Here is a 21,780-nt window from a genome sequence, read left to right on the forward strand (position 1 = left end):
CCAGGTTGTCTAAAAAGGGAAGCATGCTCAAGTCTTGAAATAGCAAACAACTAGCATATTCTGCTGTTAAACCTACTTCCCTCCTTCCTCCCCTTTTATTTCGAATAAGGAGGCAGACAAGCTACAGATGTGAGGGAAGTAGTCTTTTCTCACCAGAACTTCAGAAGTAGATCGATGGGTGGCTTTAAAGGAAAATAAGGAAAAATCTGTGTTCTCTGGGTCTCTTCTCATCTGCTGACCCCTATAATGAACTGTGACCAGGGAGATACTCAAGTGAGATAAAAGAGAGAAAATTTATAGCACCACAGTGAAATTATACATACTCACACAACCAAACACAAACTGGAGCAGGATAGTTTAGTGCTTGGATTGGAAACCCACAGGAACTCCCCTGTGCACAGGTCTTGCCTGCCCATGGCTGCTGCAGATCCTGGGGCACTTTTCAATGAACATGTCTTATCCCCAATGTCTAAGCTCTGGTCAGGATAATTACACTCTGCTTAGTTAAACCCCCTGGAAATCAGAGCAGCACACAGCTTTCTACCCTGTTCTCTGAAACACTGCCTTGGAGCAGGTTGGTAGTGTTCAGCTTCACACCGAAAGTGACTGTTCTGCTGGCTGGAGAAGTGATCCCTGTGTGCTGGCTATAAGTGTGTGAGACGATTTGAGACCTGTTAGGGTAAAACATGTAAAAACATGAAGTGTTATGTCACTGTTATTCTAAGAAAGGCCTTTTGCCATAAGTGAGCAATGGGGCAGTGACTTGAAGCATGTCAGAAGTGTGTGCTGGGGTAATTCTAGGCATGTAGCACTGCAGTGAAATGCCTGAAGGGGAAGGGCTCGATAGAAGTGGTTTGAGCACAGCTCTGGAAAGTCCAGACTCCTCTGTGCTTACCCCATTTTAGCAAGAGCAAGAGCTATCTCTTCCAGGACTTCCTTGAAGAAACATAAGCGAAGCAGTACGCCCGTTAAAGAGAAATAACGTTATTTATCTACATGGCTAGTCTATTGTCAGAATAAGCTGATAACGTTTGCAAGGCACATACGAAGTGCTAATAAGCACTAATTAAATATTTTTTCTATGCATCCCGTTTCCCATAGACGACAGTAAAGTTTTTATGCTACCTGTTTCAGTAGCTAACTTACAGGTACGACTTGCCTTTACCTGGCAGTTTAGCTACATTTGTTTGCTCGCACAGGGAGCGGCTACCTCCGGATCTGTAACAGCAAACAAAACCTGTTAGCAAAGCGCTTAATCTCCGGGGCGCTCAGAGGTAGGAGCGGCGAGCAGCAATCCGCGCCGTCACACGGGCTCTGCAGCCACCGCGCCGCCGGGCAAACCCTCCCCTCACCTGCCCGGCAGGAAGAGACGTGCCCCCCAGCCAGGCCTCGGTGGGGGCTCTCGCTCAGGCCGGGGCCCCAAAAGTTTCGCGGTGAAAGTTTGAGCTCCGGCGCCTCCCGGGAGCGGCGGGCAGGTGAGGGGCTGCCGCGGGGGCCCCCACCCGGGGCGGAGGGAGGATGGGGGGGAGCGTGTGCGGTGTGTTGGGGGATTGCTGCGGGATGTCCTCCCGGACCCGCAAGCGGTGGCTCCCCTGGTGCAGAGCTCCGCCGGCACCGCCCAGCCCCAGGGCGCCGGGAGTTCACCCAGCGGAGGCAGCGCCGCCACCCCGGTACGTTTGTCGGGGACCGCCCGCAGGAGACGGATCGAGGGGGTGAGGGGGGTAAAGCGGGGCCAGTTCCGGCTGTCTGCGGCAAGGGGCTCTCAGCCCCCGGGGGCCGCCGCCGAGGGTCGTCCGTTCTCGCAGAGGGGGTCTGCCGGTCGTCCCCAAAAGTTTCGGGTAATGCGGAGCCCCCCTCCGCTCTGCAGAGCCACCAACTTTTCTGCTGACTCCTCGACCGCCCCACGCACCGTCATACTGCGGGAATCGGGAATTCGGGGCATGTCTTCACAGTTAAAAAACTCTCTAGTGGTGCCCGTGCGTTTTCAAGCAGTAGAGTGAGTGGCTGGGGCGGGCTGCAAGTCTGTTTGGCATGCTGTTAACAGTTCTGTTCGCTGCAGTCAATAAACAGCATCGTGTAAATTCACCAGTTTAAAAAAAATGCAAGATCCTGCGTTGACACAGTCCTTTTCTTACTCTCCCCTATCATAAGAGGACGAAGAAAGTCCACCTGCAACCCTGCCAGAAGACTGAGAGCTACCAAGTTGCCTTCCTGTTAGCTCCAACTTCCCAAAATACAGGTGACTTCCGTGGGGACTGCTTGCTGACTTCTAGCTGTGCTGCAGGCAGGTAAGAGCTATGCATGCCAGTCTTTGTCTGCTGCGGTGCATTGGGGTCCCCAGTCCTGACCGGGTGCTGTTGCAAAGAATAATAATGCTTTTTCCTTTTTTCAAAGCAAGATGTCCTGCAGCTGTAGAATGAAACCCTTGGTATGGAATAGTCTGGTAAACTGGTGAAGTTACAAACCCAGCACTTTAGTGCTGGAGTGTCTTCTCTGTTCTCTTTATATAAGCAAAACTTTTAATGACTCTGATGTGTTAACTTATGGATAGGACATGGATAGGACAACTCTGCATTTATCTGTTGTTAACACAAGCATACTTTTGTTTGTTTCTTTCTAAAGAATAATTAGTAGAACTTCAGCTTTGAATTAACCCACAAGTGGCTGAAAGTTGACATGTGGATTAAACTATATAGTCTGAAGTCCAATAGGATTTCTGGTTGAGGAGCAGGACCAGGTAAGTGGTTGTATTTGTGCATGTTCTCAGAAGCAGTGCAGGTGCTATTGACTACTTTCAGTCACCTAGTATGAGCCCTATAGAAAAATTTAATGGCATCAGAAATTGACATATGCTTCTTTACTAAAATAAACCTTGTTTGCGTCCATTGTTTCATTTAAAGGAGTTTTTTTCCTTTGGAAATATATTGAAAGGATAATGAGGAACTAGTGACTTTAATGGCCAAATCAAATGCAAACCATATTTTCTTTGCCACATTAATAATTCCATATAACATGTTGTATGCTTTAAAGTGCATTAATAACAAAACATAATTGCTGTAACAACATTGTGGTCTGCAACGTAACAAGGGAGAGTGAAGCAGAAAAATGTTAAATATATGCAACTTGGCTGGGTGGGAAGTTACTTTGATGGTGTTGGTGTTTGGAATTTCCTGACTGCTCTTGAAATTTTAAATTTTTAAGCTCTATTTTTTTAAAGGGGTTTTACTGTCTCAGGATTTTCAGTGGGTGAATGAAGGATGCTCGTTTTGTTTAAACAGTTCTCTCCTTTGACAAGAAATCCCTGCCTATTAATACAAAATACTTAATTATTTTTATCTTATGGAATGCTAACAAAATTCTCTTAACTCGATTTGCGAGGTTGGAAGGTAATAATCTTCCATTACTGCTGGTGATAAAAGTTGTGCAGGCCAGATGGTGTCTTCAGTTACATCTTGTCACTTAAAAGCATCTCTTCAGGTGAAGGAATTGCTGAGGTATCAGCAGCACTGATGTACCAATGGGCCTGGATGCTCTGTATCTCCCTCTTTGGCACCAGGTACTGAAACACTGTCTGTCATGGGTTGAGAGAGAAACTTCCCACTACGTTGCGCTGTCTGTACTCAGTCCTGTTGTACTGAGGCCTGCCAGATTTTTTACCATATCCCTGATCTGCCTCAGTAGATTCCTATGGACAGGAAGGGAAGTTTGGTTTGGTTTTTATTTTTATTTCAGCAAATTTTCTCAGCAGCACTGAGTTTGGTTATCTTGATCTGGTTATGCACTTAATTCAAACTTCTGGAAGGACTTTGACTTCACTCAATCATAATACTCAGTGTAACTTGCTAGACAAATTAAATGGCAAATATTGTATGTTTATTCTCAGCAAACACTGGAATAAACTAGAATGAAGAGCAGCCCTACCTGACAAGAGGAACTGTACAAGCGTTGTCGAGAGCAGGAGGTGTGCCTTGTGTTAGTTGTTGTGAAGCCAGAAAGTTGAGATGTGAACAGTGGAAAGGTGATCCTGGAGGATCACCTATGCATGAATTAGGACAGAAGCTAACAGATGAGAAGTGAGGAAGGAGGGGGAGCATTGAAGTGAGAAGATATCATCTTATTCTGCTGACTGAGCTAAAGTAGCCTGGGCCAGTGTCCAGCAGGACATTCCTTGGTACGAAATTTTCTTGCTGTGATGCTTCAGTGGAGGCATCAGAAAATGTGTTGCTTCTTGAGGTAAGGAAGGAAAGAGGGAAAAGAAGTGTGGGATTGCAGTGTCCTTTTCCTCCTTTTGCTTTCATTAATTAAGTTGCGTCTAAGGAGATGCTGAGAGGGTGGGAATTTGTGGTAACCCACACTAATATGAATGCTTTGACCATTATAAAGAGCATCTGTTTTTTCCCATTAGTATTCTGCTGGCTAAGACATGCATCTTGATCATAATTTTTTTGCAGGTGAAGGAAAAAGGTGGAGGGGAATTGACAAAAACATTTCTAAATTGTTTGAGGCAATCTAATGTTTTGCTTTTATATGGTTTTGATTTTGTGACTAAGTGGTGGTGCGGGTAACAGTAGCAAGGAAATCTGAAGTTAGCCAAGCATGCTGCGAAGAGGTGCCGTTGGTTTTGTGTGGTCTGGAATATGAAAAAGCCAGTAATGGTACCTGAGTGCTGGAGGTGCCTCTCCTCAGCTACAGGTGTGTTTGCTTGCCAGGAAGAGAAGGGTGGATGATGTACTGAAATTAGGAATCATGCCAAAAGCAGGAGGTGCACTCTTCCCCATTTTTGGGTGTCTGTGCTGCTTCAATTGCTTGTGTTGGCCCTGTTCAGGAATGTGAGTCTTCCAGCTGGACCCAAAACAGAGTTGGAAAAATGCAAGGGTTTTACATTAGAGGAATGTGGATTCCTGAAACTGTTAAATTTGACAATGGCATTAAACAATTTGGCCTCAGAAGTGAATGAATATACACGTATCAAGCTTCTAAATTTTTGGTGCAAAGAGGTCTGTGTTTTCATCTAAGGCATGTAGTGGTTTTGTCTGCCAAATTAACCATTTCTCCATGATAAATAAGGACAATAGATAGTAAACTCCAATAGGACCTGAAGTTTTGGGGTGTTTGGGTCACTATGACATTTTCTGTGAAGGCTTGAGTTGAAACATTGGGGTCCATACTTCCAAAAGAGATGGGAGGGAAGTCAGGCTAAAGTAAGAATCGAGTTCAGCATGGGTGAGAGGGATACAGCAGTTTCTTAGGCTACATTAGTTTCCCCTTTGCAAGCATCCTATTCAGCAGGATGGTCAAGTTATCACACCGTGGAGCCATGTTGCCCAGAACTGGAGGCAAGGAAAGATTTACAGCTTAACTAGGAATGCTGAACCTATGTCTGGATACAGCTGATCTCTTCTGAAAATACTTAGGTTGAAAGTAATTGCTTGTTGTCTCTTCCTTCACAGCCACAAGAGAGCATTCATCTTGATTAAAGAATATTTGCAGGTATTTCCTCTTTGCCAGGATGCTAGAGAGTGTTATTCATGACCTTTCCTTTTTAATACTGAAGGAGCAAATTTGTCAGTGTTTTGCAGCCATTTTTCAAGTCCTACTAGAAGACTGCTAGACACAGACTTTTCTTAATGTTGCTATCATTTTTTCATATGTGGGTTACAAATCACTACCTTAAATAAACTACTTATTCAAGCTGAAAAGCCTGAAAAAATCTGATAAGGTAGCAGAATAGCTTCAGATTTTGGATGGGTTTGATGTATTTAAAGTAACCTGTGCTAAAATAGGTAGTCTTAATTAAAACTGATGCTACTCCTGTTTAAAATTAATCTTAAAACTTGGACAACACATAAACAAATGATACAGTTTCATATAAATTAAATTTAAATAAAGTAATTGCAAGCAGCATGAAAACTTAATACAAAGATAATTTTAGTGACTGTGATGGTGGAGTAAATTTGCTGTAGGGTGTTTGATGGTTAAAAAGTGCATCTTGAACTGCTGTTGCCTTCTAGGAACTTCTGTCCACACAAAACTGAAACTACCTGTTCTGGATTCAGCAGTAGCAGTCATTTTTTTTCCTTCTTGGTAGCTGGTGCAGTGCTGTGTTTTGACTTTTGGCCTGGGAACAGAGCTGATAACAATGATGTTTTGGTTTGGCCAAGGACTTTGTGAGCCTCATGCTCTGCCAGGGAGGAGGGAAAGCCAGGAGGAAGCAGAGACAGGACACCTGACCCAAACTGACCAAAGAGGTATTCCATACCACAGCACGTCATGCCCAGGATGTAACTGGGAGTTACCCGCAAGGGTAGACTGCAGGGTTGGAGGAGGTATCAGTTGGTGCTTGGTCGGGCTGGGAGGGTGAGTTATCAGTTGACTGGTGGTGAGGTGATGTATTCTCTTCCCTTGTTATTTCCTTTATCATTGTTATTATTGGTGGTAGCAGTAGTGATTTGTGTTATACCTTACTTACTAAACTGTTCTTATCTCAACCCGTGGAAGTTGCATTCTTTTCAATTCTCCTCTCAGTCCCTCCGGGAGTAGGGGGAGGGCAAGAAGGAGGGGGAGTGAGTGAACGAGTTGTCTGACCGGGTTTAAACCACGACACTACCCTAGTAGAAGAAACATCTGTTTTCTTACCCACAGATTAAATTTCTTGGAAGTGCTCTTGATTTTACTATGCATCTGATGATGCAGGGCTGATACATGGTGCTGCGTGCAACCATGATGGTGTTTGCGCAAGGTCAGCTGTATGTCATGTGCTATAGATACGTGTGATGGCTGGTATAGATAAAGGAAGAGCCATCAGCACTGTTCCTTAAGTAAATCTTTTGCGGGCTTTAGTTTGATTAAACCAGCATTTTCTGACTTCCTGAGGCAGTAAGGTACACATTCCTTCTTCCTGGAACAGTTTTTAGCTGAATGTTACATGGCAGATGTGTGAGCCCTCCTGGTGGTGACAAGAGCTGGGCAATAAGGGATAAGGAGAGCAAGTGGCTGGAGAGGGTAGCAATGCCAGCCTCCACGTGTTGGAAAAGTTCATGGTTCATGGAGATGTGGTGTGAGATACTTTGTTTTCAGTATTATCCACGTGGCCTGAGGAAAGTTTTCTTGCCCACTCAAGGACACTAGGTCTCAGAAAGGGGGATTGATAATGCAACAGATTTATGTAGTCAGAGATGGAAACAAATGATAAAATCACAAAAGTGGGCTTATTTGGAAGAATGCCACTATTCATGGTTTGTGTCTGGATCACTAGCTTTTTTTATGATGAGAAACTTAGGAATCCCAAACAACTTTTCCAAAGGAAACTGATTCCTGCTTTCTAGTACCTCCAGTTTGATTAGTTTCTGGCAAAGATACCCATTCAGAAGTCCATGTCTTATTTATTTGGCTTTTTTGTTTCTATTCCAGATGCTGTCAATGTCATTCTACATGAACAACACAGCTTTTGTCTGGGGAAAAACAGAAGAGGTTTGTATTTGTTGGTCCTTTGACTAATGGTTCTTGAAGCATTGCTTATGCTGGGAAGCTTCTGTCTTGTCAGCAAAGTGACTTCTAAAGACATGCAAACAGTGCATTTGCTGCATGACTGAAGTTAGGTGCAAAGACCTAAGTAAACCTTTTGGCATAAAAAAGGAAGACTGCAAGTCCGAGAGTGCTGAGAGCACTGTAGGAGAAGGTGCAAGAGATAACAGCTAGTGAAGACTGGTTTTGCCCACTCTTCACTACTTCTTTCCTGTCCTGTGCATCATCACAGTACCTGCAAACAGGTACATGTATATAACACATAGGTAACGCCATATCTGCAGAATCAAGGCAGTAGGAACTAGGTGCAATAAAGCACCTAGCTGTCTTCCTTCCATGTTCCAGATTCAATCCAGATACTTCATGGCCATACAAAAAACTTCAGACAGAACATTTACGTTCTGTTAATGTCTAGCTGTCTTCTACGGAACAATTATGTATAAAAGCATTAATATTTAAACTCTGGTTTACAGTTTTTGCAGGCTAGTGTGTTGCTTTAGAGCAATGTATAGTCTTAATGGCACAGAACTGGGGAAAAAAAACACTTTAAAGCTCTGAATGCAGTTTTGTTGTTCTTGAAATCTTTTGTCTTTTGAGCACAGTTACTTTGTTCATTCAACAGCTATTTTTTAGTGGGAGTTCCTGCTAAGCCTTGTGTGTGTGTGTGTGTGTGTGTGTGAAGCACAGCAATTATAGATGTAACAGTGCTGAGTTCCTTAAAAATACAAACTTACAGAGCATGCAGCACTTGTACACTTCAGAATAACTCTTAAATGCCTGCATTTTTCTGTTTATTTGGATGCACATGTACTTTAGCTCTGTTAACAGATTTCTCTTGCAAATATTTTTCAGTAAACTGCCTGCCTTTAAAAGCTTGAGTTTTTCTTTGCATTCTTTGAGGGAGTTTACCAGACACATCTATCCAATCTGCACTTATAAGGGTTTCCATTTTGTTGAATTTTAACGCTTTTCCTTTTGCTGACCAGGTCAGTTTCAACAGTTGCTTTTCAGCTTCTAGTAACATGTTTCCAGCATTCTGATTCAGGTTAACGAGTTGGCTTTTTTATGACCCACAGTGTTTTCTATGTTCTGTTGTTATAAACTTAATTTTATAGCCTTTTCTCTGGCAGGGGCAGGGCATCAGGCATAATGCTTCCTTTTTCTGAGCCCTCTGCAAGAAAGTAATCTTTTTGGTAAAGTTTCACATTCAGTCTCATTTCTGTTGAACTTAGTGGTGAGAATTGGGTTTTTGCAAGTCCTCCAAGTTGCAAAATAGCTGAGTAAAAAGTTGATCCACTCATTTCCCTTCTGCAGCATTACTGATATTATCTTACAATGACATCTGCAAAACTCAACTTGGATTCAAGTTTGAGGGTAAATATCAAAGTGTGACTCCCGGAAGCATAGGCTCAACTGATGCCAAGGCACTTGTGAGCGGAATTGCGTTAAGGGGGTGACTACAGACATCCTTCCTTGGGCACACAGGGTCATGCAGTCCAGAAGCAGAGGCACTGTGTTGCCCATCACAAGGAACTGGCAGCACCAGAATGCAACCTGGCCACCCAGGATGCCTCCAGCTGCTGCTGTAGCTGCTCAGCTGTGATAGTTGGTGGGCACTGGTTGACTGGTGTGACACCTGGGCATCTCACTGCGGGTGTCACCTCCCTCCATTAACAACAGCAGGTGATGTTTGGTGGTGTGGAGGTGGAATGTTTTCTGCAGCCACCTTGAGAAACACTTGGAACTCATCCAGGGGTAGAAGGAGCATTGAGATTGTGAGCAAAAATCTAAGCATTGAAAACAATAGCTTGTAAAAGTTCCAGTTTGTATATAGTATGCTGTTTGCACAGTCTCTGATGAAGAATAAAAATGTAACACAAGAACTAGCTCCATCTCTTGTTTTCCAGCTTGGTGTGTCAGGGGAAGATGCTGAAGAAGAGGCAGGCATGCTGAAGATTTCAGGGAAGTGAGCCATGTGTCCCTCTGAAAGCTGAAAAGTAGCTCCCTGCTAGGGTCATGAACCTAAGACAAGTTTTTGTGTCTGTACTGATGTTTGGAGTGGCTGGTCTACTCCTCTTCATGTATCTGCAAGTTTGGATTGAAGAGCAACATACAGGTACAGTAGACTTTCTCGCTTTCTCTTTCTTTTTTTTTTTTTTTTTTTATGTAGTTGTGTCCTTTATTTAAAAGATTACTGTAATGTCTGTTGAATACATGTGGGTAGTTGGGGGATTCCCCCCATTTGGCAGTAGAATGGCACTGAAAACAGACTTGTTTTAATTGCTGCGCTTCATAAGCATTAAGAGACTTCTTGAGTCACATAAGATGCCCCCAGCTACTGGATTGTATTGTATCAGCTTCTTTTGCAAAAGCAAGTGATGCAAAAGCATACTGTGTATGTGTGATGCCAAGCAAGTCCAGTTTAGAAATAGTTCTGTATGGTGATTTTCTGTGGGTCTTGTACATTTATTGTGGCAAAGCAATTCTTTGAGAATTACTGCTATGTCTCGTAGACAAAAGCGGTCTTTACAGCAACAATGCTCATGTGGAATCATCCTATCCCATTTTTTCTGTTATTTGAGACAGAGTTAGATACTTAACTTACAAGACTTTTTTTATATATAGCAGCAGAGTCATATTGCAACTTCCGGTAAATCCGTGCTAGCACTCGGAGTTAGGCTTCCAAGTTGAATTTCTGTTATTCCTCATTTACCGTATTTTGGTTTGCACCACAGCTTGATCTGATTCCTTTATGGATGAAACTAAACTATGCTATTTATATCAGCCTCTAGCAGATTGTTAGTTCACAGGGTCAGCCTAAAGTTAGTCTGAAGTAACCCCCCTGGAAATGTGAGTAGGATGGTTGTCAATAAGGTCCTTAACACCCATTGTTATGCTCTGCAGGTCTACTTAGTTTGTGCCATGTTTCTTGATGTCATATCTTATCCTTGATTTTAGTTGCATACTATTTTTTGTTTTGGGGTTGTTAGGTTTGGCTTTTTGTTTGTTTGTTTCTTGTTTGTTCATTTTCTCACATTAACAATCCAGAATATTCCCAGCTTGTTAAGAAGTCCTGACATTTATGTCCTATCATCTCTTGCTCAGCTTCCATGTCCTCTGTAAAGCTCTGTAGTATGCTGATACCATTGTGAAGAAATACATCTCTAAAACTACATTAGTCTTCTGGCTTTATTGATCCGTGCTTTTTTTCTATATGAGCTGCTAGGCTCCAGGATGTTTTAGAGAGCAGTGGTGAGGGGGAGAACCTAGTGCATCACTCTTGCAATTGTTTGACAATGACCTTGAGGTTTTTTTTCAACTAAACTGCAATGATCACAACATTAATTTCAGATTGTTAATGTCTCTGGGCTGGTCCAAGATATTTGCAATCTTGTGTTTTGTTAACGTATGTTAATTTTGTTAATCTGTTAAAAGAGGTAGCACAGACTCCCCTGGGAAAGGTTCTCTTGTAATCAGCTGTTGACACCAGGGTGCTGGCAGAAACAGAGCCTGCTGCTGTGGGGGGGAGGCTTCCTTGAAAATCTCTGCTCTTGTCAGGAATGTAAAGGGCAGATATCCTTGCTTTCAAGGTAGTTCAGGAATGTAGATGAGAACTGTAGATTATTGATTTATTTACTTGCTGACATTCTTCACATTCCTTGCATCTTTTCTTGGGCTGCAATTAACCTTTTTTTCCTTGAAGTCCTCCTTGTTCCTATTTCTCACTGTTTTTTCCTTTCTTTTTGTCTGTATCTATCTACCATTAAAAAGAAACAGGAAAAAATATACAATAAAAGGGGAGTTAGAACACAGAGTATTCTTTTGGGCAACCAGATGCTTTCTTTGGGGTTTTCTTTGATGTATTGCCATAATCTTCAGGAGAGAGGCTTCTCCTTGTACACATAAGTCATTTCCATGTGAAAACATTTCTGTAATAAAACAGAAACCTTTGGAGAACAACAGAATGGTTAGAGAGCTTAAAGTGTGGCTGCAATTTTGAGTGCCCTTTTATCCTACTGGACTGCTGCTGGGACTGCACTTCAGCAAGATCCGAAAAGAAGAATTTTGGCATTGTCTACAGTTGCTAAGTCCTGCATGCCAGAAAGATCATGGTGAAAAATCAGTCTTTGGTGTCTGCTCTTGCCTCTTCTTCCAATTTACCATGAAGAGAGCCATTCTTTTTTATTTCAAACACCTGTATCTCCTCTAAACCTTCTGCAGCTCAGTTCTCTAATGTTGCCCCCTGTATGCTGCTTAAGAGCTGATATGAAATAAAACATATTTGCATATTCACAATATATGTTCAGTTATGGGCATTTTGCAATTTTTATGTTTTTTCCCCTCTTCTGCTGTGTTTTTCATATTGCTGTTTATTGTGCACTGTGGCTTTTTTGGGATGAGCTCTGTCTAGAAAATCCCAAATTGACAAGTATCATTACAAGGATTTTATGTGTTCCTTTAATCGTATCACTAGTCACAGCTGTAAGACAGCGAGATTTAATCTGCAAGTGGCTGAGCATGTGATTTGGTGTTCTATTAAGAAATGGAAACTGTGCCTCATGCTTCTCAACTGCCATGCTATGAGCCTGTAGAGACAAGTGTGTGTTGTAGGCAGAACTATTTTTATCTTCCACAGTGCCCTGCTCAAGACTTACAGCATTCATGTTTGTATTTAGTTGCAGAAGGATGGAAAGTTGGATGTGTTCGAGTTCAGGAAAGTATCTGTTCTGCATGAGTGAGGTGCTGCTGTTTGCCATGCATTCCTCTGAATATCTGACTTGAAGCCTTTATAAATCCAGAAGAGAGAGTACATTTTATTTGGCTGTTGTTTGTAATGTTCATATTTCTCAGGCTTTCCTAGCTGTGGTGTGAATGATTCCGAGTCAGATGTAGATACTGTAGGGAATCGGAAAATTGTGTGGTAATTTACTATTTCCTCATTAGAGTTTGTCCTACTATATTAAAGTCAGACTACTGCTTTCACATTACCATTCTCATTGCTACCTTTTATCTTTCTAGCTTTTCATAATTTTTCCCACTAGACCTGATGCCACTTTTTTTTTATAGTTGGATTCCTTTCTCTATGTCTCTCTTCTTTCTACTTGCTCTTCATACCTCTAAGATCCTAACTGTGATTTGATTCCCCCATTTGCCTTATTTTCTTCTAGACCTTATTTTATCTAAGCGTGTTTTTTTTCCTCATTTACTATTGCTAACTACTTCCCTCATCATTCAAATTATCCAGCCCAGGAACACCTTCCCTAATCTTTCATCCTGTCTGTGTACTTCAGATGCACCTGCAGGCTCAGCAGCTGTATTCACCTTTCAGCACAGCCACGTCTTTTGCTCCCTCTCACTGGGAGCTTGGGCTCTTCAGATTATTTCTAATCACGTTCATAATCCCTATAAATTAAAAAAGAGAAAAATCTTTCATTTTACAGGTGTCTAAGAAACAGATGGTATCTACACAGTGATCCTCTCTGATGGCTTTTCAGAGACATTAGCAGACTGAGAGAACAGGCGAGTTTCTTGGTTTGGCTCTGTGCACAGAGTTTATGAAGATAGGATGATTTATCCTTACCCAGATGTAGAAAACCCCTTCTGTGAGTGTCTTCAATTCACCTCAGTGGAGCAGTGTGGAACAGGCTTGTCAAGAAGAGTCCAGCATGAGTGTCAACACATGCAGACTTCATCTGTCTGAAAAATTCAGACATAATTGCTGATAATGCAATATATATGAAGAACTTCAGGTTCTGCATATATAAATAAATTCACTTCTTACATATAAACTCATATACATAGATAAAGCCTGATGTGAATTCACCTAAATCTCAAAGCTTTACTTGACAGTCTTCCATATGATCTTGCGTTCTTCAGTGAAAGCATCAGATATTGCGGCACTGATTAGAAAGCAATTACTATTTATTGCATGCTTAGTAATTTCCAGCACTGTTAATCTTACACAGGGGAAGCGAACTGCTGGGTCTTCCAGAACTGATGTGAAGTTTTATACCATGAATCACCTAAATTAGGGGGGTGTGAGGTGCAAGGGACACTTGCATTTTAATCCTGCTGTGTTATAGATGTGAAATTGATTTTAAGTTAGGGATTCTGATTTTGTACTTTAAAACTCTTCTTTTTTATGGGTTGTCTGATGTGATTTAGTGTGACTGATTACTACAAAATAATCTGTAAAATCTTTGCTGTCTGTGTGGGTTGATTTTTATTTAAACCTTGCCTGAGTGGAGCTACATGAATGTGGCTTAAAGTTCATACATAATGCATTGCAAAGGCAACTGTTTACACAGAAGTCATAGTTTTCCTAGGCAGTCTTCAGTAAAGACATTAAACTAACATATTTGTAGAAACCAGGTTTGTAAGTAAAGGAAAAAAGGATACTGCTCAATAGTAATTAATAGTCATGAATAATTTAGTTCTTTTAGTAACCTTGAAATATTTCTGTTGTCAAAGTCTGTGTAGTTTATGGGAGGCTTCTCTGCTGGAGAATGCTAATATGCAGGCATATCTTCCTGGTTTGCAATGTCCAGCTACTAATGAGGCTGTTCTGATGAGGCTTTACCTTTCTGGTTCAGAATATGCTGTCTTCTGTGTCAAAAAGTGTTTTTTGTTTCTTTGCTTTTTTAGAAAGCTGCCTCCTTAATGGGATTGAACAACAAACAAACAAACAAAAAAACAACAAAAAAGGAGGATTCAGTAGGATCAGTAAATGCTGCTTGGTGACCAGTTATAGAGTTGTTGGAAGTCCCAGAAATACTAGGTGAATTTCACCATATAATGAGTTTCCTTCCCCCTCTCTCCACCTCCCACCTTTAAGCTGTAGCGAGAGAACAATTGTCTGCGTTAAAAAAACTCTATTAAGAAACAGGTAGATATTGATACTTTGTCAAACCATAATGATCTAAAAACATAAATAAAACCCAAAAATAAGAAATCACGGTTTTCAGAGCTAGTGATTGTAGAGTCTCGCACCATCTTCAGCAGCTGCAAAACCCAGAAGCCTTAAGGAAAATAATTTAAATTTTCATACTGGTGCATATAACACGTAAGACTGTACTTTTCTGTTTGTGAGGATGTTCTTCCTAGATCTGTCTGTTTAGCAGCCCTCAATCTTGCATCTCCTTCACTTTTATCATTCCTGCAGCTAAATTGTATCTAATTTTAGAAATCCTTCTTTTTTAAAAGAAATTCTTGCCATGCTGGGTTTTTTGAGGGCATTGAGGAAGAGCATGTTTAAATTGGTGGTATGTTTTAATCATTCGGTATTTAGCTTCCGTGTTGTAGTGGTATTTAAAAAAAAAGAAAACTTAACGGGATGAGTTTTCTGTGGCTCCTCTCAGCTATAGATTCAGTAACATGTTTCTGCAGAAGAATGTGACATTTTACTTGTTATTGTGTATAAGCTTTTGACAACCTACTCAACCTTGTTCACATCTGGACCACAGAGATCTACTTCTAGAAAAGTGTAGCACATACCTTAATTATACTGGGGACACCTAAACATACTTTTTCTTCCCTATTTTCAAAATACGAATTTGAAAAAGAGGCTACTATAATTTTATTATATCTATAGGTAATATAACTGATCTCACTTTAGAATTTGTATTGTAACTGCTGCTGGAGGGTTTTGGGGCTCGGTATTGGAACACTTACATAGTGGGGTGCCCTCTTCCCTCAGAAGGTTGGGTGTCAGTCATGCTGTCTTCAAAATGCTGGTTTGAGTTGGATATGAAACATGTATTTTCCAGTTATTCAGATCCTTGGAGCAGAGCATCTATATGACATTTGTAAATGCAATTTTACATGGAGCTTTTAGCAATCATTCTATTTTGCGGCTATGCTTTGTTTTACATGGTATATGTTATTCAATTTCTGTTTAATTTTCTAGCAGATGTGCTGTCAATGAGCAGTCAATTTTCAGTTATTGTCCACCAGTGTTGTTGCTTTTAAAAACTTTCAGTTCATAGTACCTCTTCAGTTCCAGAAAGTCCTTCTCTTAGAAGCTGATCATTCAGGCAATGAAGCCCTGCAGTCTTGTCTCTTCAGTGTGCTGATTGTATGATGCAGTACCATTTAAGAAATATATATAGCTTTACACAGCAAGACTACCGTAGAGGAAATTTTCACCTGGCAGGTCACTTAGAAGTAATGGTAGAAAAACTCTGAGGTGAAAGTTTCTCTACTCCTGACTTGTTCCATTTTCCTTAAGTGTACAGCACGTTTTTAGAATAGCAAGTGGTTGCTGCTGGAGTACATTTAAGGCTGCTTACCTCTGTATCTGATGTTGAACTACTTTGATATGTCGCTTGATTACAAACAGTCCTGTTAGAGCATGTGATTTGGTCTCTGCCAAAAACCTTTGGCTTCTTAACTAGAATTAAATTAGAAATTCTGGTATTTGTTTTTAGTGTGAGTAAATGCATATATGTATGCATGCATGCTTACTTTTAGTATCCGCTTTATTTCCCTTCTTTGTGTGGGAGTAGGGACTGCTGGTGTTAGAAATATTTTGAAGAGAAATCTCATGGCTGTCAGGTATTTGGATACGTAAAGATCAGTTTATATGGAAGAAATGTTTTAGTGTTCAGCCTCAAGAGCCTTTGGTTCTGTCATTTTACTTCCATTTTACTCATTTGGTGTTACTATAAACAGGTTATTGCTATAAATTAGGGATAATTCTTGATCATCTTTCAACATCTGTGAAATAAACACTTCAAGAGGCTGACAGGTTACAAGTAATGGGAGCCATTTCAGTATACAAGGGATTAATGTCCTACAAATGACGTGTATGATTTAGCTGAAAAAAATGTGATGTACATCTCAGAGAAAAAGGTTCAGGGAGGAAAAAAGTATAGAAGATTTCCTTAGAAAAAAAATCAGTTGTTTATTTTTTCCTGGTTTTTTTGAGGTTTTTTGTTTGCTTGCTTTTATTTTTAATTGAAAGGTAAACATTATTGCGTGGCAGTATGGAGATTGGCTGGCTTTCAAGTTTGGGTTTCTGCTGCCTCAACTATCTCACTTGTGTTTTTTGGGGAGGGGGTGTATTTATGTTAATGGCATATTCAAAGAAAAAGAATGTTTCTGCATTTTTACAGTATTTCTGTGGAAGGCATTTCATGACTGCCAGTTTGAAACTGGGAAGATTCATGTCACATCAGCATATAGCGTTTGCCTTCCCAACTTTGAGCCTGGTGACTGTATCTGTAGGACTGAATGTAACTGTCTTCAGTCACAAAGGAGAATCTGTTGAGTATTATCAAATGCTGTGTTTAAACAACAACAACAAAAAGCACCTAAGAAACATTCCAAAGTTTGTTCACATCTATCCCAAGTCGGGATGAATGACTGAGTCAGCTTAAAGGCTCTTCTTTTGGTAAAACTGTAAATATTCATTACTCAAGAAAAACTGCAAGATATGCTGTATTTTAAGCATTGCCCTGTATAAAGATAAAACTGTTCCCAGGCATGTATGAGCTGCACTTGATATAAAATGATGGGGAATAAAATAGCACACATTCCATTTGCTTTGGATTTTGATTGGTTTGATCTTGATTTAGCTAAGATGTGCAGCAGCATCCTGTGCTGCCTGGAAAGCCTTAGTTGGCAGCAAGTGGTAACAGTATTTTGCAACCTATAAAATATTATTCCCTACAGTAGTTCTTCAGGAACTCCCACGCTTTCTAGTCCCACTCATATCCACGAAAAATGGTTGTTTCCTTACTACATTGAGAGCCTCCCCACAGTAACAGCATCCAGCACCATCATTGACCTCTATTAAACCTGTGTGATACCTGCTAGCAAATACAATTTGTTCCTCACAGCTTTGTTGTTTCAAATGACTTTGTTTATATTATAACCATGAAGCTTTCTGTCATGCAGTTCCTGGCAGAAATTCACAGGGCATAGCTCTAGCAAAATCTGTCTGAGTAGGCACAGTTTTTGTCTCTTAATCCTCTGGCTTCTTAGCAGCTTTGCTTACCACCATCTACAAGGGATGAAAACATGAGTTATCAAAATGTCTGAGCAATGATAAAAATCTCCTTTGTTTTTGTTTTTTTTTTTTTTGAGGTGACTAAGAATGCTAAGCAAAGAAAATTCAAGTCTTCACATCACCTATTTAATAATAATTTTCCTGTTTCCAGTTCCATTATAATCTAAAAATTAAAGTAAGACATGGTCAAAGCTAGCCTTTTCCAAACTAATACTTTCGGTTTGGTTTGGTTTGGTTTGGTTTGGTTTGGTTTGGGGATTTTTGTTGGCTCAAGGATGCTGCAGTGCTGAAGCTCCTGTAATGGCAGGAGCAGGATATGGGGTAACTGGTGTGAGGCAGTGGTTGTAAGGAGTTCAGTTCACGTGCAAAAACCTGCTGTGAGCCAAACAGACAATGGGATGGAAACCCTTAAGAAAGTTGTTAGCATTGGAGAATTGAGTTTCTTGAGAAACAGATATCACAAGGCAATACTTGTCTCCTGGCAGAGAATTTCATTGCCCTCAAATGTAATGAATGATGGCCTAATAGCCACAGTATTTGACATGCACCTCGGGGTATGTCTTCTGCGTGTCATGGACACTGGGTAACATCCAGAAAAGTAACTGAAGATCAGCAGCCTAAGGTTAAGAATAATCAGAATCAATATTAAATTTCACTGTGAGCGAATGCCAGGTGAAAGAAGATATGTTAACTGATTTTTATATTTAATGTGATTGGAATGGAGCAGGTCATTTCAGTACCAATTATGATTTAACAATAGAAGAACTTGCCCAGCTGTATGTACGTGTGTAAGAGCATAGATGGAGGAAGAAGCTGTTAAAGGTTTATAATACTTTCTGCTGCAGATATATTATAATCTAGGCTTAACACAAGCATGCAGTTAGAAACAGCTCAAGTGAACTTGGGGTTTCTTAGAGTCATGCAGTACCCTAGGTGTGGGAATATTGCCTCTTGGTAAGAGAAAAGAGGGTTTGGGGAATTTTGGTTTTGATTATGATCAACTAGGGAGATGTACGTGAGTTCTGGTAGCTGCAGCTGGAAGCACTCAGTTGTATTAAATAGAAACAGGGAAAATAGCAGTGCCTGATGCTTCACCATTCATCCACAAAATAGCTCTGTTAAGGGAAGAAAATATGTCCAATAGGAAATAATAAGTATAGTAAACACTGCTTACAAAGGCAATTTTCTCTCTGACTTTTGATCATACTTGATATTCTTGCTTAAACTTTTGAAAAGAGCAGACGCAGTTGTTCCTGCATTGCTGACAAAACCTCGTACTTTTTCTGTTGTTCAGAGGTGTATGCCATGCGAAGTTACTTTGACTTTCATAACCATACTGTGTTTTCAGATAATGGTATAGATAGGAGATAATGTTATGTTTAAAAAGAAAAGAATGTTCCTGCTCTCATGTAGGATGGTTCCCGAACACACATATGTGCAAGTCTTAATGTGAGCATGTCTTGCTTGCTTGCTTTGGGATGGGAGCCCTGGATATCCAGTTACACCTATTTGCTGTGATGTTCAAACAATGTTTTCCCTGCATAGCTGTGAGTTGCGGCATGATTCCCACCATTTTGGTTTGCTTTTAAAGCTGTCTGCTGTGGCCATTGTTGGCAGCATTCCAGTGGGAATGAAAATAGTGGCATGCACACTACGCAAACTTTGTGGGAGGTTCAGCTACTCCACTGTGCTCCACTGAAGGGGCCACAACATCAAGTTCATGCTCATGAGGGACACAGACTGTGCAAAAAAGCTGTCATCGATGGGGATTGTCAGGGGAAAGGCCACCATATATGTCCTTTGTAGAGGGCTTTTCAGGCAATAGTGGAGTAAGAAAAAATGTAGCTCTTTTGGTAAAGGCTGGCTACTAGTCATGGAAGCTTTTTGTTCCTTCCACCAAATATCCTTATGCCCTGCTACTTTTCAGATTTATTCTTCCTGACTTTGGTCTCGCAACAGTGGCAGCTAAGAGAGAGACTTTAGTTAGCAAAAGGTTAAAATTGGGTCAATAGAATTATACTTTTTGCTCCACTAATCTGTGCAAAATTATGTATTTATTCCTGGAAGAATGTTTAGTGGCCAAATAATGCAATGGAATCTATATTGCAATAATGTTATTGTATTAAAAAAAACCATACTACAGCATATTAAAGTATTACAGTATACTTTTCAAGTGAAGTATGGCAAGAAAAATTAAGAAAACACAGATGCATTAATTTAATTTTTCTTTTCTATTTTTTTGGCTCTTTCTTGCTCTCATTAAAGATTCATTAATGCACAGTATGCCTTGTCCACTGCTGAGAATTAATAGGATGCAATTTGTTGACACAGGTCATCACACTTGAATTCTGTGCAAAATGCGGCCTGTTACTTTAAACATGTTATATGTACATAATTCATTAAATGTCATTGCTTTAAGATGATTCTATAATTATGGTCAAGAACTATGGTACACTTCCGAGGAAGGTCTTCATCTCTGTTGTTGATGTAGGGCCAAAGAATCAAGACTTCTCATAAATTTCATCTTGATTTGTAAGCTATTTAGAAACACTCAAGCTGAGTAACTCCACTGAGCAGTTATTAATAAAGGCAGCAGAAATCTGTTTTCCTTAGAAACTGAAATTTCCACAGGAATATAAGATCCTCAAGATGTCTATACTATTCTGTCTACTGGCAATCTTCTAAGAGGTCACTGAATACATAAATTACTGACACTGGTGAAGAAATAAATCTGTCATGTTCTGTGATGGGAGGAAAAGAAAAAGGGCAGGCACAATGATAGAGGGACTGGAATTTACTTGGATGTTGTTTTCTCTTTTTTACACTTTTGCTATGGCAGATGCTGAATTATTATGCAATAATAGAATTCATTTGATATGAATAGACTCCTAATCACTAAAGAAATTACTTGTAGGAGCAAAATCATTAGAGTGAGAGCTGGCTGACTGGCCCCTGATTAAATGATATCCAGTGAAGCGACAAAATTTTTAAAATACACATTTTTACAAGAATTATTTGATGATTTTTTTTCTTCCTCTCTTATGTTAATGATTTGCTATTGCAGTCTTGGGACTGCTGGCAGAGGAAAAGAGATGATTAAAATAAAAACCTCTCAAAAAACCCTGGGTTTTTGCCTGACTTTCAATTTAGTTTCACTGGGTTGGGGGAGGCAACTCAATGTAACTGTGCAATATAAGAAATAATACAGGCATGAATATTATACTTTCTGGCTTTTTTTTTTTATTTGCTTTATCCTCTTACAGATGGCGAAATTAATTTTACCCTACTTCTTTTCTGTTACAATTTTTCACTTCAGTGTGTCCGTGTTGAAGATGAACAGGCAGATGAGACTGGGCTTATGTAGGCTGAGATAGTTGCAGTGAGGTATAAATACTTCATGATTTATTTAACCTTTGAGCAGAAATTCCTTTCTGGTAAAATTAATCTGCAAATAGCTGTGGTGTGCTATCTCTTAAGTTATGATTGATCAGGCAATATAACAAAACTCTATTGGCATCAGGTTTAGGACTGATGTACATATAAATATAACCCAGATAAAACTGCAGATGCTGTGACTGACAGGTGGGTTCAAGGTATTCTAGGAAAGTACAGTCAGTCTTGCCTCTCCTGATATCAAAATATGTATAGTATTGTACAGCTGGCATTAATATGCTGTGAATAAAACATTCTTGAGCCACAGCTGGGAGTCAGTTTAAGCAAGGACTAGTCTGGCGTGACCACACACCAAATAAATAATGGACTTTTTTGAAAGTTAGAAGTTAAACTTGGTATTTCAAATGGGCTAATACATACGGACTAATATCAGCTTAAAGCGATCGTATTAACTATTTGGGAAGGTCAGCTGTTTATTTTGGAAATTTTTGCTGTCCTTTCAGCATTCATTTGTGCCTGAAGACCAGGTAGTTTCACTGGGTCAGAAGACTGCCAGAATATCTAATTACAGAGCTGGTAGCACAGCACCTTTTTGGTTTCATCCCCCCTACAGGGGCCAAAGATCCAAGAAAGTATCAAAAAAGGGCTAGTTCAGTCTGTTCAGTAATGTGTTTCTTAAGCTGACACATTCACTAACAAATGTGGTTTGCAAATGTTTACCACCTGAGGTAAGCCAGAGAAAAAAAGATTCAAAAAACGTTAGGGAAAAGTGAGTGCTTTCCTGATCCTCAATAGGAAAGGAGGGTAAGCCAGGTATAACAGTTGTTTAGTTCTAACTTCTGTTACAAGAAATG

At 40.3% G+C, this 21,780-nt stretch overlaps 1 protein-coding gene across 4 annotated transcripts in view; it reads left to right on the forward strand.

Annotated features, from left to right (window-relative positions):
* The first annotated feature begins 1,388 nt into the window (after window positions 1-1,388).
* CHST9 (carbohydrate sulfotransferase 9) overlaps window positions 1,389-21,780 on the forward strand; it is a 92,356-nt gene continuing 71,964 nt past the window's right edge. Inside the window, exons 1-4 of one of the 4 annotated variants that reach the window (XM_061448604.1) lie at window positions 1,389-1,475; window positions 2,152-2,288; window positions 7,411-7,470; window positions 9,432-9,640. In XM_061448604.1, coding sequence (XP_061304588.1) covers window positions 9,541-9,640 — 100 coding nt within the window. In that variant the 5' untranslated portion in view covers window positions 1,389-1,475; window positions 2,152-2,288; window positions 7,411-7,470; window positions 9,432-9,540. Of the gene's footprint in view, window positions 1,476-1,723; window positions 1,997-2,151; window positions 2,289-7,410; window positions 7,471-8,424; window positions 8,511-9,431; window positions 9,641-21,780 lie in introns of those variants that run through there. The other 3 variants (XM_061448605.1, XM_061448607.1, XM_061448608.1) reach the window with 3 other exon arrangements.

Source organism: Pezoporus flaviventris, unplaced genomic scaffold, assembly GCF_033815535.1.
Source record: "Pezoporus flaviventris isolate CSIRO_AGI_PZ_B2104156 unplaced genomic scaffold, CSIRO_AGI_Pfla_v1 ptg000007l, whole genome shotgun sequence".
Lineage (NCBI taxonomy): Eukaryota > Metazoa > Chordata > Aves > Psittaciformes > Psittacidae > Pezoporus > Pezoporus flaviventris.